This window comes from Bemisia tabaci, chromosome 7 (assembly GCF_918797505.1).
Source record: "Bemisia tabaci chromosome 7, PGI_BMITA_v3".
In the NCBI taxonomy this organism is placed as follows: domain Eukaryota; kingdom Metazoa; phylum Arthropoda; class Insecta; order Hemiptera; family Aleyrodidae; genus Bemisia; species Bemisia tabaci.
In genome coordinates, this window is record NC_092799.1 from 44,080,655 (window position 1) to 44,098,357 (window position 17,703).

General features: G+C 34.2%; 1 protein-coding gene across 4 annotated transcripts in view; it reads left to right on the forward strand.

Annotated features, from left to right (window-relative positions):
* NFAT (NFAT nuclear factor) overlaps window positions 1–17,703 on the forward strand; it is a 211,785-nt gene that overhangs the window by 180,225 nt on the left and 13,857 nt on the right. For all 4 annotated transcript variants that reach the window (XM_019049619.2, XM_019049618.2, XM_072302637.1 and 1 more), the window contains 2 exons: window positions 1,440–1,587; window positions 16,248–16,292. In XM_019049619.2, coding sequence (XP_018905164.2) covers window positions 1,440–1,587; window positions 16,248–16,292 — 193 coding nt within the window. The remainder of the gene's footprint in view (window positions 1–1,439; window positions 1,588–16,247; window positions 16,293–17,703) is intronic.

Genomic DNA, 17,703 nt, shown 5'->3' on the forward strand with positions numbered 1-17,703 from the left:
CATGTGATAATTTATCAATAATGGACCACTAGACAAAGGACCCCGCACACCTCTTATGGGAAGCTGCACCATTACCGAATGCTAATTTATTTATGCCATTCGATTCTCCTCAAGATGCTGATCAAAAATTATAATTGCACCATCTTTCTATGATGCACCGTTTTCGCAAAAAAACCGCCGAGAAGATTCCATTATTCGGCGACAATGAATAAAAACGAACAAAGCATTTGAGAACAGGCCGGATGTAAATAAGGAAAAAACGTAGCGAGTGTCCATCTTCTTATCTGTACCTGCCAACTCTGGGGCTATCTCCCTCCCGCTCTCGCCCGGTTAACGTTCCGATTTTCTTGTTCTTATGCTCCTCAAGAATCTGATTTGGATGGTCGAGCAAAACGGCGTGCGGAATCCGAGATAAGACTGCCGCTGGGTGCGGGAGTTCCCATGATTTCCTTGTTGACACACAGCCGCTCGTGAATCAAGTACTGAAATGAGGAATCTTTCTGGCTTTTTATCGCCGAATAATTGAATGTTCTCAGCGGTTTTTTTGCGAAAACGGTGCATCGTAGAAAGTTGGCGCAATTATAACTTTTGATCAGCATCTTGAGGAGAATTGAATGACATAAATAAATTAGCATTCAGTCATGGTGCAGCTTCCCATAAGAGGTGTGCGGGGTCCTTTAAGCATTTTGATACATGGCAAGGCTGCTGACCGGAATATTCTGAACACCTCATATTAGATTGTCTTGCAAGTCATAAATAAAATGAATTTTTCACAATTATCAGATGAGGAGTTTTTAATCCATAATACAAAGAGCACAATAAAAAAGATGGGGTTGGTTCCAACGTACAGACGTCTGAGAGCGTTCACTGAACGAACCTTTTTTTATTTATTATTACCAGGAAATAATTAAATTAATATTTAAAATTTGGTAATATCATTATCCGCCAACAGCGCAGAATGGAATGAACACTGAAAAATACATAGCTTATAATATCAGCTGTTTTGACATGACATTTTATTGTGGAGTGATGTTTACGGTTCATATTTTACTGTGAATGGGTACTTTATCCATTACGAGCCTTGAGCAGAATTTTTGAACAAGCACTGGAATTGAACATAAAAACATAATTAAGTTCAATACTTTCACGAAGAAGGAATAAATTATGTGTATCAAAATGAGCCGCTCATCAATGTTCTTGCAGAAATGAGACGCTAGGTTTTGAACCTCAGTTTTGCAAGTACAGCAATTAATGGATCATTTCCTTCTTGTTTTCCTTTGTTTTTTCAATGCATTCATTAGCTGATTGAAGATGAGGTTGTAAACACCAGGAAACATCCCTTTTTTTATTTGCTCTTTCTCCGATCAAGTCATGTGTTTTGAGCTGATGAATCGTTTATCATCCTATTTATTGATTTCACCTTTTTTAACTTATTACAGTCGCATCTTGTTTGTATGGTTCCTCCCTACAAAGTAACAGACATCCTAGAGCCTGTCTCAGTGTTTCTGAGTGTGGTATCCAGTGGCAGAGTGAGTGAACCTCACTCATTTCTCTACACTCCGGATGGCTCAAGTTCTCAGTCTCCAGGTAAATTGACCACTTACTTTCTCTCTACAATTACTCTCATTCAATGATTTGATCAATAATTTAGAAGTATATCGAGCTGCTCTGTGCTAGTCCTTAAGCTTTTTGCATTTTGTCCGGGCCGAGAAGAATGTGCTTCTGTATTTACCACTCACAATTCAACCAGGATTTGTAATGGGATACTTTCAAGCATTCTCATTGATTCATAATAGTATTGCTTCAGCCCACCCATTTTATCGCCAATGATTTTGATGCTGTTTCATCATTTTTCATGAATCAAATTCATTCATTTGGTGTGTTGTCATGTTCTAGCGGTCAAGTTCTCAAATTTTAATTTTTTTTATAAATTTATTTCTTTTTATTATTGTTATTTTTTTTAACTTGCATCGTCCTAAGCATGTTTGGACATGGTTCTCAGCAAAAACTTTTTGCTTTTCAATTTATTCCCAAACTTTCGTAATTAAAATACAATCTTATCCTATCAAATCCAAGTTTTGCCTTCCTCATGCTTGGTCAGAATTCTGTCATCCATGAAATCTTGCCAAACTTTGGGCATGGTTGTCTTTCTTCCGAATTAAATACACCTTTTAAACTAAGAACATTAGGTTAAAAAAACTCATGACTGATTTTATTACTAATACCTAATTTTATACCCAGTATTATGGCACTAACAGAAAATTGAAGAATTCATCTTACATCATGTTATTCTTCTTCCGAAAACGCAGGGCCAATCCCATCTTAACAATTTTTTTTCTCTCTCTCTTGCTAAGAAAAGTCAGTAAGAAAATTGTCCTACTTCTAATAGAAGTGTGAATAAGCCCCTCTTTGTAAGAAATTCTCAAGGATAAATCTGTAATAATTTTTTTAAGCATTCTAGTCATCTAAATCAAGTAGATTTAAAACTTGTCGGAAAGATATCCTAGCTTTTTACAATATTTTATCTGTGTAAATACCATGTCACCTCCACTGCTTTCTCGACTCCATTAAAATTAATTTTTTATCACTTTGTATCTGGCAAGTTTGAGGTTAATAGTGAACGAAAGTAATTGAAATATCTTAAATGTCGTAATCATACCAGTTTCATTTCCATCCAATTCTCCCGATAATATAAGCCTTTTCATCAAATTACACACATAGCTTTAGCAGAGCATTCATCCATCTCTCATTTGCTTTTCTTTCAATTCAAATTTTCATCACGAAACTCACAGTTCTTACTTTCTCTGGATGTCACAAGATTTTGTGAGTATTTCTTTCCACTTTGAGGTAGGATATTACTGTGCCTTATTTTGTCAACAAGACTGAAGTATTTACTTTCCCCCTCACTATTGTACGTTCTCTATATGTGCATTGATTGATTAAGTCTACTGAAAATTCATTGAGTTGTGTTTGGTACATATCGCTACAAATACTGTTCAGCCAATTTTTTTAATTATCTCTCTATCTCGTTGAAATTTTTAGTTACTTGCTGTTTTCAGAATACTTATCCTTTTGAAAAATGGGGTGGTAAAATATGGAATGAAAGAGTCGGTTACTTTCTTCGTCTTAGATTTTTGTGAAATCATTTCTTCTTGCATGGTTTTCATTTATTTGTCATAGTTTTTTCTCCCAATATTTCTTCCTTTATTTTATTCATCAAAAATCTCCTGTTTCCAAGTTAATGAAATTTACTGAATTTTATAATTCCAGTTTTGAAGTGTCATTTCACATTGACAATTTGACATTGAAAAAAAGATTTTCCAGTTACAAAACTTGATGAAGAATTTTAAATCACCTGAACGATAATGATAAAATAATAGAAATTTAAAAAAATCAATATTTTGAGTTGGAAGTGAAGTAAATAAAAATTTCAAAGGAATTTAATGCCGAAAAAAAAATCTGTGCCAAAGAAAGAAGTGAATTACTGGATGAATCATATTATTTTGTCATTGGATAGTTTTCTTTGTAGATGATCTGAACATAAGATTTAGAAACTGATAATAATATTTTGTCCAGCAACAAGGAATTTTCATTTTAAATATTGCACCCGGTATAGTCTTAGCAGACCTTCAGGTTGATCAGTTAGAATCCAAAATTTGTTGAGCTTTTGTTGAATCACTGTTTGGTATTGAGTAAACACGCTGAGTTTTTGCGATGAAATAATTCCATTCTTCATATTCTTTCAATTTGTATCATACTTGCAAGGAAGATATGAAATAGATGTGGCTCAAAGTACCTCAAACATTTCGCGACCATAGCTTGTAGTAAACAAGCTTATTTTCAAATATTTATTTTGCCAATTATTCATGTTGCTGGTGCAATTTTTAGTTTTTGTGGCCAGAGTAGGTAGCATCCTCAGTTATCAGTGTGAAATTTTCAGTTTCTATTGCAATGGTAGCATATAAGAGTCCCTAATAGTACTTTCATTTTTTCATAATTCTAACAAGTAAATTAACCTTTCTTGAGCTTTTTTCCCCTTAATTTCTCCATAGCTTGTGTCAGCATTGATACATTTTACTGTCTAAATTTCTCGGTGCCTTGATAGTATATTATTTTCATGGCAGGTCCTTTTATAAAATCCAAACAAAACTTTGATTCAAGGAAAAGATAGCTCAGCCCTCGTGTTTTTCCAAGGAGAGGAGAGTAATTCTTAAAGTATAGTCCTCAACTGCAGTACACATAGAATAGAATTTATGATAAAACTAAGGTATGAATCTCAAGTATAAACCCTCTACATGAGCAGTGTCAAGTTTTTGTAGTGCTTCATGGGTTGATATTTAAGACAAGCAAAGTTCAAAAGTAAGCTATCGGTAGAGTTCCCGCCGAATAAATTTACGCACTTTTAGACTGCAGAGTCATTTCTGCACGGAAGAAAATGCAAGAAGCAAGACGGCGGATCTTTTGTCGCAGTCTAAAGGTGTGTGAACTTAGCTGGTGCAGACTCTACTTAATAATCCTTAGCTTTAGATTTTTAAAAACATGGAAAAAAAGTGTAAGACTTTTTTCAAGTGAAAGCACCCCAAGCTCAGTTCTTCAAATCTAATTTATCCAAAATGCCTTAAGAGTGTTTGGTGAATCATTTGCTCTTGATGGATTGAGGAAGCAAAAAGTATTAACTGTCACGAATTTTAAAGAGTGGCATTTCATTGGTGACTGCTTTATAAAATATCTACCTTTTTGGAGATGCCACATGTTTAATGTACCACTTTATTTCTCTCATCCCTTTCTTCTCGTGGGTTTTTATGAATGAAATCTATTGGTTATTCTCATCTCTCTCTTGCAATATTAAGGGCTTCTATAAAGTTAATATAAGATGAATTTTCCTCTGATACTAACACTCTCGGATCTTTCGTAGTTGTGACCAGTAAGAACTCTAACGTCTCAGAAGAATCAACATTTCGCCAACTTATCACTTTAATTATTTTTGAAAGTCCGGTTATTATCTGGCATATTTTTCTAAAAAAAGAAAAAGAAAAGAAAGATCAGGTATTTGTCTTGGTAGCTATATTTAAAGTTCTTATGATTCATCCGAAGGATCAATTTTGATATTTTTAAACATTTTCTAAGTGCTTGCCGCTTTACTCCTTCATCCCTTTTTTTTCTCCTTTTTTTGTGAGTCTGTGCCCAAGAAACTTGCTCTTTAGAGAATGCAGATTTCTTGCATATTGTTCTTTCACTAATTTACTGTGCAAAAAAACATTGAAGTCGTTTCTTCATTTCCTTACTTTCTGTTTTCTTGATGTTCCGTTTAGATTTTCCATTGAGGTTTGGAAAGTTGATCGGTGACTCTCTCGATCATCGATATAAAAATTTAAAAAAATAGGGACCCAAGCTCAGAGCACTGAAAATGCTCAATACATACTTTATTGAATTTTGGAAATAACATGGTTGGAACCAGATAGAATTAGGTCTCGTTTCTTTGCACACAGAAACTGAGGAAGAGAGAAAATTTGGGTACACTATGTTATTCCGTGCAAAAAATTATAAGAAATCTAAATGAAATTTTGCAATGAGTTTTTCAGTTTACTCTAATTTTTTCATTCCTCAGTCATGATTGATCAGTAGGTAGTGTTTAGTGCATATTGGGAATTGTATTTCAGGTAGTTAGCAGTAACGCACAGAAAGCAGCTAGGCCTCAGACCTTCTGTTTTTCACTTATCATTTTCCATGGGAAGTTCAATCTTTAAGTGTTCTTCAAATCTTGGAAGAAGAAAATGTTCTTTTAAAATTTCCTCTACAGCAGTTTCAAGGAAAACTCTCTTGAATCATTCTTTTCATTCACTAAGCGTTTAAATTTATTACATTTTTAGTAAGAACGGATGAGATGAGACGAACGGGAGCTGAAAATAAAGATGTCATTTCCTGGACGCAAAAAATTGCTGCATAGTCAAGCTGTAATTATCAGCAATCTCAAAGGCACTTTGTCCTAATTCTCTCTGATCTCAACATGTAAATGTACATGCAATGTGGTTTCCAACTTATTTTATTCAGTTATTGATTTTGTCATTGTCTCTGGTAATTTTGTCTTTTCAATTGTGTGTGATGCCTCTACAGTCTATGCGTTTGGTTTTTCCTCCTCCCCTTGTTTACAGCCACAGGTTTTCAGGTTGCCATTTTGTCAACGTCTGCGCATCACTAAGCATTGAGTCCTGTGGGAAAGGCCTGCGCGAGATATGCATCGTAAAAGTCCCTCAGGTTCCATCAGAAAGTATTCACTGTCATATTTTTATTGTGTTCTTTGGCTCATTTTCACCTGTAATTCATTGTAATTTATTTTGATGATTGTGAATAATCCATTTTCCTCCTCAGATATCAGGAAATCCCTCTTTCATTTTAAGTGTAGAACATCTGTAAAATGACCATGGGCCCAAAGATAGGTTTAATTGCTGTGCTTGAAAAGCTCTCTCTGAGCTTGTAAACAGATAAGTTCGTCACTGTTACGAATTTATGGTTAAAATGCATTTCTAATATTTCTTGTATTTGATTTGAGAGTGCTCATTCAAATAAAATTGCGGCTCAATCCCACTGAACTAATAAGAGGGATAGTTTCCTCTTTAAAATCAATTAGACATGTAACTTACTTTTATTCTATAAAAAATGGGGGATATCAGTGGCTCCACTGTTTGACCTCTTATCCTAAAAGTTAGCCTATTTTGAATGTTTTTGAAACAAATATGGACAAAATTTTGTCGTAATTTTTTCTCTTTTTATCTCCCCCCCCCCCCCTCTTTTACGGGTCTAGTCCTTTCCATGCCAAATGAAAAACTGTGATATTTTTTTTTTATCGTAATTTTTTTTCCAATTTTATTTAAAATTTTTGACTAGTCGTGATGATTCAAAGTTCCTAGTAATAGTTTTATTTTTCAAAACATGAATCCCTGATGTAGGAAAAAATTATTTTTAAATTACTCTTAGTACTCAAGAATCTTAATTTTGTTGCCATTTTTTCGCAATAAATGATTTTTTTTTTACCTGAAAAAAATAACGTCATTTTTAGTCTTCTAAAAAATGTAGATAGGTACTATCATTCTTTTCTAATTTTTACTCAGATCGACGAAGCGATAACTCATTTATCAAAGTTATTATATTTTTCATTATCGGTAAGAAGTTGCCTTTTTAATATGACAAATTAACACTTGAAAGGGACATTTTAAACCATGCTAGCTAAGTTACGTTAAATTATGTAGATTCCTCTCTATTTTTGACTATCCTCCGACGGTTCTTCAGCAATGGTTCTTATTTAATCAACATGACTTAAGATCACAAAATAACATTTGCCAAGTCCATTGTTCGTGGGCAGAGACCAACAGCTGGATTTCTTCCTATTTTTTTATGCTCCTTACAAGTAGGCTCTCTTCCGAAGAGGAAGGTCAAATGAATTGAAGTATAAAAAATACATGAAAACCATCATGACAAGTTCTGACAGTGAATGGAAATACTAGTCAATCGAACAATTTTTCTTTGAAGTTACAAAGCCCCCCACCCCGTAACGAAACAAAAGTGGAGGGTTAAATTATGGAACAAATATCAGTAGAATTTTACTGGGGCCAATACGCACAGTGTTTGAAGGTTTGCACTCGTCACAAATAATCTTCGTTCTGCCAAAAATAGGAAAAACTTTTTTTGTTGTAAACAGCCATTTAATACTAATTTAAGCTGTTACAGGCTGTGTATTCACTCAAAAGATTAACTCATCTCTCTCAATTTCTACTTATTATTAATCAATCCTTTATTTCCTTGAGCATTAAACAGAGCTTTTGCACTCAACTAGAATTTATCAGGAAAGATGTGAATAGCCTCCTAAGCTAACAGTTTTGGAGGTGGAGTCTTATAATAAGTACCACCCGTTACTCAGTGTAGCAGTATGATAAGAGGTGAAGCTTTTGGGAAAGATGTGAAGTACACTTTTAAAGCTGCATTTTCTGTATGCTCTCTCAAAATATGCCTGATTTGAGAAATCCATTTGGATCCAAGTTTCTTAGGATAGGATAAAGAAAGACCCAAGGGCAATGGTGGGAAAACAGTATAAAAATTTCTAATAACTTTTCAGTCGGTTAAGAATGGAGAATGAAGTGCAAAAGCTCTGTTTTGTCTTATTAATTTGTTCGAAAGCAGTGTGATCTTCCCTCCTCCTTTTTCTTATCGAGAGTTTCTTAAAGATTCTGGTGAATCTTCCCAGGAGATTCTCCATGACTTTTGAATCAGAACCTGCTTATGACAGCACAATAATAACTGTCCCAGGCTGGCCGAGGAAATCAGTTAGGTATTTTCTGTGAGTAGTACGAATGACGGAGTGTAAATCCCTCATCGATAGCTACTTTTTAAAAAAAAATCAATTTCTTAAATTTTGTTATTTTCCTAGTTTCCCCCTCTTTAAAATCTTGGAACACAAATTTCCTGGTTAATCGCTTGGAAAAAGCTTACCTATTATCTGCTGGAGAGGTTTCTGACAGCGTAGAAGATATTATGAGTTTAACATTAATTAATTGAAAATAATAGGCCTCTGTGAACCATGGGCCATGGGCTAGCCCTCCATTCAAAGATTTCCTTCCAAAGCCTTAATTTTTAAACCTAATTCCTTTTCCTCGCCTCTGGTCCTCTCATCAATGTTTCTTCTCGCCCCCTTTCCCTCTTTCCCCCTCATTTTTAAGCCACTAATGTCTCAGAGTGGATCAATAAAAGTATCCATATCCAGTATAGAATTACATCACTTTCTGTCCATTCCAGCCTATTCTACAAATTAAGAGGAAAGAAAACGAGTGCGAGAACAAAATTTTTATGAACTGGCTAGCTTGCTCATAATAACAAGGAGAGTTCAAGTGACCCAGCTATACTCAGTCCAAAGCTCAGGCTCTGCTTGTCTCTTCAGTTTAAATTAGAGGGAGCTAAAATTATTTATCTTGTATGTTGCCGTTGTCTTTCGGGTCTGTACAGCATCTGTGAAAATTATGAGAAGATACCAGTCTGCTTTCGCCTTTGGCTTTGTCACCTCAAAAAGTTTTTTTTTAATTTTTACTGAATTCATTTTGAGGTGCCTTTTATTTGCTCTCAGGATAAAAAAATTCTATATTTTTAACTCACAGAATCTATTTCTCTTTTTTCCGGAGATGAAAAAATCCCAGCTCCCATCCTTCAAATTCAGATCTTCGTTACATCCTCTATCTTTGAAATAGATGAAAGGCTATACAGTATTTTATTTTTACTGCAGTACGAATTATTGTTTTTTCGAGGAGGGAGGAGGGGCTATTGCTCAAGAAACATATCTTGTCTATGAGCACCACTGTTAAAATATCATTTTCTTGTCCCTTAAAAATGTTTTTGAATTCAACCAGAATTACTAATTACTGAAACCTCAATGTATGACTTCTCCTTTACTTGATTTTGATTATGTCTTTGTGGATAAGAGCTAATGAGAGAGCTGGAAGCAACATTAACAATCGTAAATTTTTTTTGAAACCCTTTTGGAAGTTAGTTCATGAGTGTAAGAATTCCAGTTTTTCCGAGGGTAAGTTAATGGAAAACTAATACCACGTTTTTTGGGTAGAATTTTTGATAGAAAACTATTTGTTTTGTAACTTCATTAACTTACCTATCTAAGTTGATCTATTAATCAGTTCTTCAGAAAAAAATCTGGTTCATGCACACGGAGCTTGTCTAGATGCTCAAGAAATACCTTCCACCACACACATCTGTGTAAAATGAATTCTGATGTATAAACTCGAATTCTGTGCAAAAAAAGTGGTATTTAGTATTTTGGCAGAGCAAAATCATGTAAAGAAAATGTTTGCCACCCGTGGTGATGTGCAAAAAAACACCCTCTTCTTTTGTAAGTGAAAGTTTGTGGAGTTTAATGATTCTGGCTCAATTTTGGATCAGTTCACTATCTGACGTATTCAACACTCCTTCAATATAACGATGCGTGAGATTGAAGTCCCATTTTTGTTGCTGTTTTTTTACATTTATTTTCAAATGTTATGAAAAATAGAAAAAAATCATTGCTGAAGAATCATTGCATACAATTCACAGAAATTGGTTCGTATGAAGTTTTTAGATTTCTGTAAGGCATAAAAAATGTTTAGCTGTCCCTAAGCCTCGTAAGAGATAAAACTTAGGTGTGGACTGTAAGAAGGTCGCTTGGATTGAAATGGACTTGATGTGCCAGGTAGAAGAATTTCGTTTTTTATAGAAAGGGTCTCAAAATTGTGATGGAGAATGCCTTGAATCATTTCCTCTTCAAACAGACATGAAACTCCCTCCGAACGGGAGCAAATAATGTTCATGTAATGTCAGTTAAATCGATTTTTTTTTGTGTTTTTATTGGAATGAATGTACTTCATTTATCTTTTACTCTCTTCCTTCTCCCATTATTTTGATCTCTGCCTTTTTTGTCTGTCTTTCTTTTTCTTTCTATCTTTCTATCTCTACCTGCCTTTACTTTTCTGAGAGAATTTGTACATCTTTTTCCATTTTTACTTGTTCTAAATTGTATTCGCTATATTGTTGGATCTCTGATTTGAAAGCCAAAAATTACATTTTGCCGCATATTTTTTCCATGCTTTTCTTCTCAATTTTGTATCTCTGTGAATGTAGAGAAAGTGATTATTGTGTGAGTGAGTTTTCTGTAAGCCATTTTCTCTTTAAATGACTTTTCGTTGTTTTTGTCGAATATTTTGTTTCTTAAGCAATTAGAATCTGCGTCTAAATTGAAGCTCTGAGCAGTTGGTTGAATTTTTCACTCTCGGGTAACTGTTGGGCGCTTCATCCCTGATGTAGGCCTTTTTATCAAGCAGGTAAGTATCAAGTAGAAAAAGTAAGGTCTAAATTTTACTTTGCCAGCTTCCAAAAATCTGTTCCTGCTCTTTCTCCAAGACTCCTGCTCCCTGTAACATCCTTCACACTCGGCTATATCAGAACCTTTTCGTTTACCGTATCACTGTTCCCCTACCAATCCTTTTGATTTCGTCTTTCTTTTTTTTCTTTTGCTTTCAAATGCCCCTCTTATCTGAGGGTTCATGTAATCTTGCTCCTCTTTAGTTTTCTGGATAAATCTGTGAGGTTATTTTCTTCTAAGTTCCTCCTCTTTCAGATATTTTATCGAGTGTCTCACGGAAAATTCGCACATGATTAAAAAATATCTCTTTTTCTTCTCAGAATTCTAGATGGAAATGAATACTTCCTTCTGCAAAAATACATGTTTCTTTGAATAATCTAGGTATCTCGTGAATTCACCAAGACAAGGTCGTGTTAGGGGTTTTTTTCTTCTCCATTTTGAACCTTTAATTTTTTTAAGTAGCTCTTCCATTCTTTTTTTAAGCTAGATTTTTATTACTTAGTATGTAGCCTAAACTTTAATTTTACAATCATAAGTTATTCTTTCTTGAAAGTGTACTCCTATCATTTCAGAATCCCAATTAAGGAAAAAAAATGAAAATTTAGCACTTTTTTGTGATGCTTAAATTTTTTGTATTTTTTGTTTTTGTTTTTATTTAATCCGTCATTAAAATTCCTCTTCAAATAGAACCAAAAGTTTAATAATAAGTGATGATTGCTGCAGAGAGAAGACCAAAATTCCCTAGTAAAAATGATAAAATAAAACATTGAAGCATGCCATTCATATCAGCAAAGACTAACTTTTGAACTTAATATTTGTTTAACACAGCACAGAAACTAGTCAATTTTTTTCTTCTTTTTTTTCCTACATGTACCTAAAGTATTTCATGCTCGTACCTAAAGGGTTTACTTTTATCAGTTCTTAAGTTGGAGTGCAATCGCAATCCTTTTCATGTTATCAGTGATGGGAGTACACTTCAATGCCAGGAAATCTAGAAAATTCTCATGAACTATCAAGTCATCACCCTAGCAATAATACCATTTCGAGTCCCATCGTATCATTTTAGGGCCAAGTAAATTATACACTGGGTATAATGAGCATTTACTTATTTGTGTCTTCATTGTTTCATCGGTCAAAAAGAAGATAGAACAGCACAAGCCCATCTCAGATCTGGCTTCGATGTTTTTGGGTTCAACGGTTAATTTTTCAGGACTCAATTTATATTATTAGTTCTATTATTAAGTAAACTTACTCTATTTAAATTTTACCAAATTTCTATCTCTTAGTGTTATTACTATACTTATAAATTAAGGTAGTATTATTATCATCTACATAATTTCACGAGTGACAGTTAAAATTAAAGAACTAATGGAGGAACCTTCCTGTATAAAGGTCGGTTACTATAGCCTGCCAGTTTTGATTTTTTGTAGCATAGGAGGGGTGAGGTGGGTTTTCTTCACCTTAAAATTTCATGAAATGAAGCTATACTAAGTATTTTGAAATGCCTTTTCAAAAAGATGGAAGATAATATAATTTCACAACATGTTTTCTCATGAGTAATTTTACGAGTTATCTACGTCAATCATGGTTGTTTTCTGGAAGAGGGGGAAGTTTTAAGTTTCTCAATTCAGTTTAAGTTTTCAAGTTTTTTCCAATGAAAGTTGAACCTCTGCAGTTCATCGCAATTTATTTCAAGATTTGTTTTTCATTTTAGCTTTATTCTCAATTTAAAATAGATCCAATTTTGATTAAATTTCTCGTGTAACGATTCACGTACAGTTATTTCTTAATTTTATTGTTCACATCCATTCCAAAAGCAGTTTACGATAGGTTTTAGCTTTATTTGAGTTATCTAAATTATTATCATTATTCTCGCACCAGAGCTATTTCTCACAAGTTTTCTTCAACCCCTTATCTGTCGTACTTTTTAGGTTGAATAAATTCCAGGTTTTTTTTTTTACCTTGATCTTGGTTTCATAAGATTTTTTTTACATTTTTTTATTTTTTTTTCTGCTATTATCATTACGTTTTCAGGGAATTTTTTTTATTTTTTTATCGAGAGTTTTCAGGGAATTTTTTTTTTAACATTGAGAGTTTTCAGGGAAGTATACAGATTAATATTTCGCGATCTTTCCAGATAGTTGCAGGGTTCCAGTGAGAGTAGTTTTTTCTTAACCTCTCTATTCCTCCCTTCCCCCCACCCCCCTATCGCTTTATCACCTGTTGTGCACTGTTCGTGTGTGGGAGCGTTTCAGTTTAATCAACTCAACTAACATGGAAGAGAACAAATATTTTCATTTTCTTTTTTCTTGCACAATGCAAACAACACAAAAAGTTATACAGCCCAGATAATTATGAAATTTTTGAAGAGTGCGATACAAAGAAGGATTGTATTGATTGTTGATTTTTATTTCCAGACAAGTATCCCACAATTCTTCTGGGATAGGAAACAGAGTTTTGAAACAAAAAAATAATGCCCTCGCCCGATGCTCACAAAAAAAGTGTGAACATTTTTAGGCACAAATCAATTGTAGTTTCTTTTGCTCATGATGCTAGACGATTTTTTCAGCTATTCGTATAAAATCCGTTTTGTGATTTATTTTCAACAGTTGACTTGTTAAATTGGAAACTGTGCAAGAAGATGATGTAATATCAAACAATGCTTTGAACCTTTTGACAATTAAATTATTTTTCCCCCTCTATCGTGATATCCAATTGTATACCAAATTCATTACACTGCACATGTCACAGTTGCAATCTATCACCCAAACAATTGAAGGTGCGCAACCATCATTGTTTTATGGAAATGGAACATCAGTCATGAGTTGCCCTTATTTTCTCTGCCTTTATTCATGCTCACACTTTTAAGTGCTCATCTAGCAAAGCATAAGACATATCATATTTCTTAGGTAATAATTACATTCAAGAAACCGTTAATTTTTATTTCTTCAGGTGAATAATCTAATTTCAGATGGCTGATTTTCAGATTTGTTCAAATGATACTCAGATGAACTATTTTCTAAAAGTTTTTGAGGCCAGAAGTGAATTTCATGTGATCGCTAACTTTCAGTTTTATTTGGATTCTCAAGTATTAAAACGTAGGAAATATGTATTTTAAAGGAGTTGAGTTTATGCCCCTGGGCTTGAAATTTATTTTTTTATTCATTGCCCTTCTTCATTACTTTCTTGCACAGTTTAAACGGACTGAGGATTCATGAACGTACTATTTTAGAAACTTTCTTAATTATAAAACTTATTTTAGAACCATTTTTCTTTGCACCATAAGAAGATTTGGAGATAAAAGTTCTAAAAAAGAATTCCTCGGTTTTCCCTTGAAAGATTAACTGCAAGAGGATACAGTGAAACGTTGCAATAGAGATTACAGGTTATGATTCCGGTAGCCTTAATTATTTAGGAGGCAGCGGAAAGTATATTTTTAACGTTTTGACACCTCTGGTCCAGATATTTCCTGCATGACTGCGAGGATTGATAAAAAAGTGCCAAATTTTTTGTGTGCGATGAATGAATGGATGAAAGCAAGTGCAGAACAAATGCAATTATAAATAAAGCAAAATACAAAGCAAGAATAAGAGAAAATAGAAATCTTCAGAGGAATCTTACGGAGTTCTTTACTGAAATCCTATATGACCTTTTATATAATTGAGTGGCAAAAATATGAGTGTATCTATGGCCTTGTCCACACGAGCGCAGTTCGCGGAACTTATTCCTCGAACTTGCTCAGTTCCCGGAACTTATTCCTTGAAACGAGGCATGCTGTCCACACGGGTTCGTCCGAACTGGAACCGGAACTTCAATAAAACTATACAATTATTGCAAAATAATAGATTATTATGACCGCCAAAGTAACAAAAATAAATGTCAAGATCATATGTAAAGGACGTGAAAAACAAAAACAATTCACATCAAAAGAAACATATTTAGAAGCTCGGAGCACGGGGGAAATTCCAGGTTTTGGAGGAATAAGTTTCAGCTCAGCAAAAAACTTGTTCCGGGAACAAGTTCCTCGAACTGAGTTCCGCGAACCGCGTTCGTGTGGACAAGGCCTAGTGTCTTATGCATCAAGAATGAAGTAAACAACATAGCTTTTTAAATCATGAGGATGTGGTCTCATGCAATTGCAACTTCGAACTAGCCCTTCTGGTTTTACGCAGTTGGTAGATCCCTACTTTTTCAGAAATTACCCAACTTTTTATTGGATGCCGGATAATTGGAGGATGTTATTCATCATTTTTTTCTTCTCTGCATGATTTTATTTTCTCAGTTTTTCTCTTGTATGATTTGTGCACTTCAGGTTTACTACTCTACCCAAATCTTTCTCTCTTTTGTTAAATTCACCATGTTTTAAGTAAAAGTTTCAAAAGACAAAAAAATAGAAGGAACGCTCCCCATACAATACTCCCAAGAAAAATAATTTATTGAAACTTATCTCATGTGTGAGTGATCCTCTAAAAGTTTGCCTTTGTACAATATAATTACCTCCAAGTATTACCAAGAGGTTAAGTAAGAACCAGCCCTTAAATGTTACAAGGATGGATTGTTTTCTCATCTCTGTCAAAATTAATCTTGAGATTTCAACCGCCAACATTTTCAATTTTTTCTCTAATTGAACCTCTTTAATTTATGAATTTTGAGCTGTCATAGAATTTTTAACTTTGAGGCAGGTAAAATTACCTTTTTAATTTTAGAAAAATATAAGTGTCACCTCATTTTTTCTGCTCCTATAAATCATCAAATATTTAAGTAGTGTGTCAATTATTTAAGCATCATATCAATATATTCACTCAATATTATATTATTTTTATAATGTTCTATGCTGAAATTTTTCAGAAGTTTTTTTGCAATGAAAACCTTGCTTAATGTATCTATTGTTATTTTTATCGCTTTTTTATTCTTTTTTCCTCGCTTTTTTTTTTTTTTTTTTTTTTTTTTTTTTTTTTTTTTTTTTTTTTTTTTATCAAAGCGAAGGCCTCGAAACTTCCAGATTATTTTTGGCATCCTGATGTTTTTATGAGGAAACAATCCGTCCTGTGAAACTGCTCCATTGATGTGCCTCAAAATTTATCATCCAAACTGATAAGGACCTCATGGTTTTTTTGCTTCCATGGCAGAAATGATATTCTCATATTGTGACTCATTTTTACTACTGGCTTCAATTTGAAGATCGTATTTCAATGTAGAACAAAAACAGTCATTATGTCTCTCGTAATAATTTAAATTCAGCTGAAATATTTCAGGAAACTCAACCCTTTCGTATTTTAGGTGGTGAAATTTCTTGTAATCACTCAAGTTTGTAGCATTTTTAATTTTGATGGTATTTCTTTTCTTTTATTTGCAGTACCTGAGCCAGAGTCGAAACCATCATCATCTTCACTAATGAACTGTGAGTAATTTATGTACTTCTTTTCTTTTTCTTCCCCCATCTTTCCATTTCGTCTGTGGTTGACTTATTTTGACCAGTGACCTTACCTTGGCCAGCAATTTTAGGAGGCATATGGACGATGAAACTCCCAAACCACGTATCCTGGTTTGCGACATTCCAGACTTCCTGTCATACTTTATTTTTTAAATGGATAACTCCTGAACAAGAATACTTAAAATCCTCTGTGATTTTTCCCCTCCATGTGCATCAAATTATGAAAAAACTTCAGGACACAATGTTGACTTATTCTCCCTTCGTTAAATAAAATAGGAGCAAGATTTTTAAACACTGCAAACCAGGTATGTCATTTGGGAGTTTCACCGTCTATATATATTTTAATAAAGCGCAGAAAATTATGTGAGTAGAAAAGGTGCAATACCAACCACGGCCATACCAAAGGAGGGGTATCGTTAAGGGCCTTTTTTGGCCCCACCCTAAAATTCCTCAACTCTGCGATTTTTTGGTCATTGAAGGTCTATATTTTACGGAATGCACAATGGTTTTGTCATTTCCGGTCTATTTCGGGGTCTACCACTGGCCTAAACATGGGTCTGAAGGCCAATTTTGGCGAAAAATGCGGGTTTTTCAGCATTCGACGCGCTGTTTCGTGACGATCCCTTCGGAGGACAAAAAACTCTTCAAGTATGTTCATTAGGGATGTAAGAGAGTCACTTTGGCCAATTTTCGTCGATGTCAAACTTTGCGCGCATAGTTAAAAAAAACTTTTTAGAATTTTCCTTGTTTTTCATCATTATTTAAAATGGCTTAAAAAAGGCGACTCATCTTACACCAGAATTGAACTTTTTTGGCAGAAAATGGTCGTGGGTGGTCAAAACCTTCCTCTAAGAACTTTTTCCGATTTAAAGCCTCCCAAAAAAGCCGGTGTTGCCATATTTCATTGCCTAAAATCATAGAAAACCGAGTACTTATTTCAGTATTTGGGGGCTATTTCTCGTCGAGCTCATTCAGAAAAGTCCAAAAACCTTCGTTTTTCATATGTTATGGCCGAATCACCAGTAATTACATACATTTATCTAACTACAGAACCTCCCATCGCGGCACGGCGTTGCCACATCATCGGGGAAAAATCGAGAAAAATCCACGTTTCCCTGGATTTGAGCCATTTTTTCGGATTATGCGGATGAAATAAAGTTGAAAGACTTAAATTGCAGTATTCAGAGATGCAAGTGGATCATACCTTGTGCCGGTATTCATTATTTTAATATATTGTGCTTATAGACAACCCATATTCTTACGATTTCTAGGCACGATATTTGCGCAAGAGGATGCGACTTTCAAACATTGGCCGTGATCTGAAGTCCGAAAGAAAGTAAGCCATGTGTCAGAATCGCGAGTCTTGAATGCTGAATTT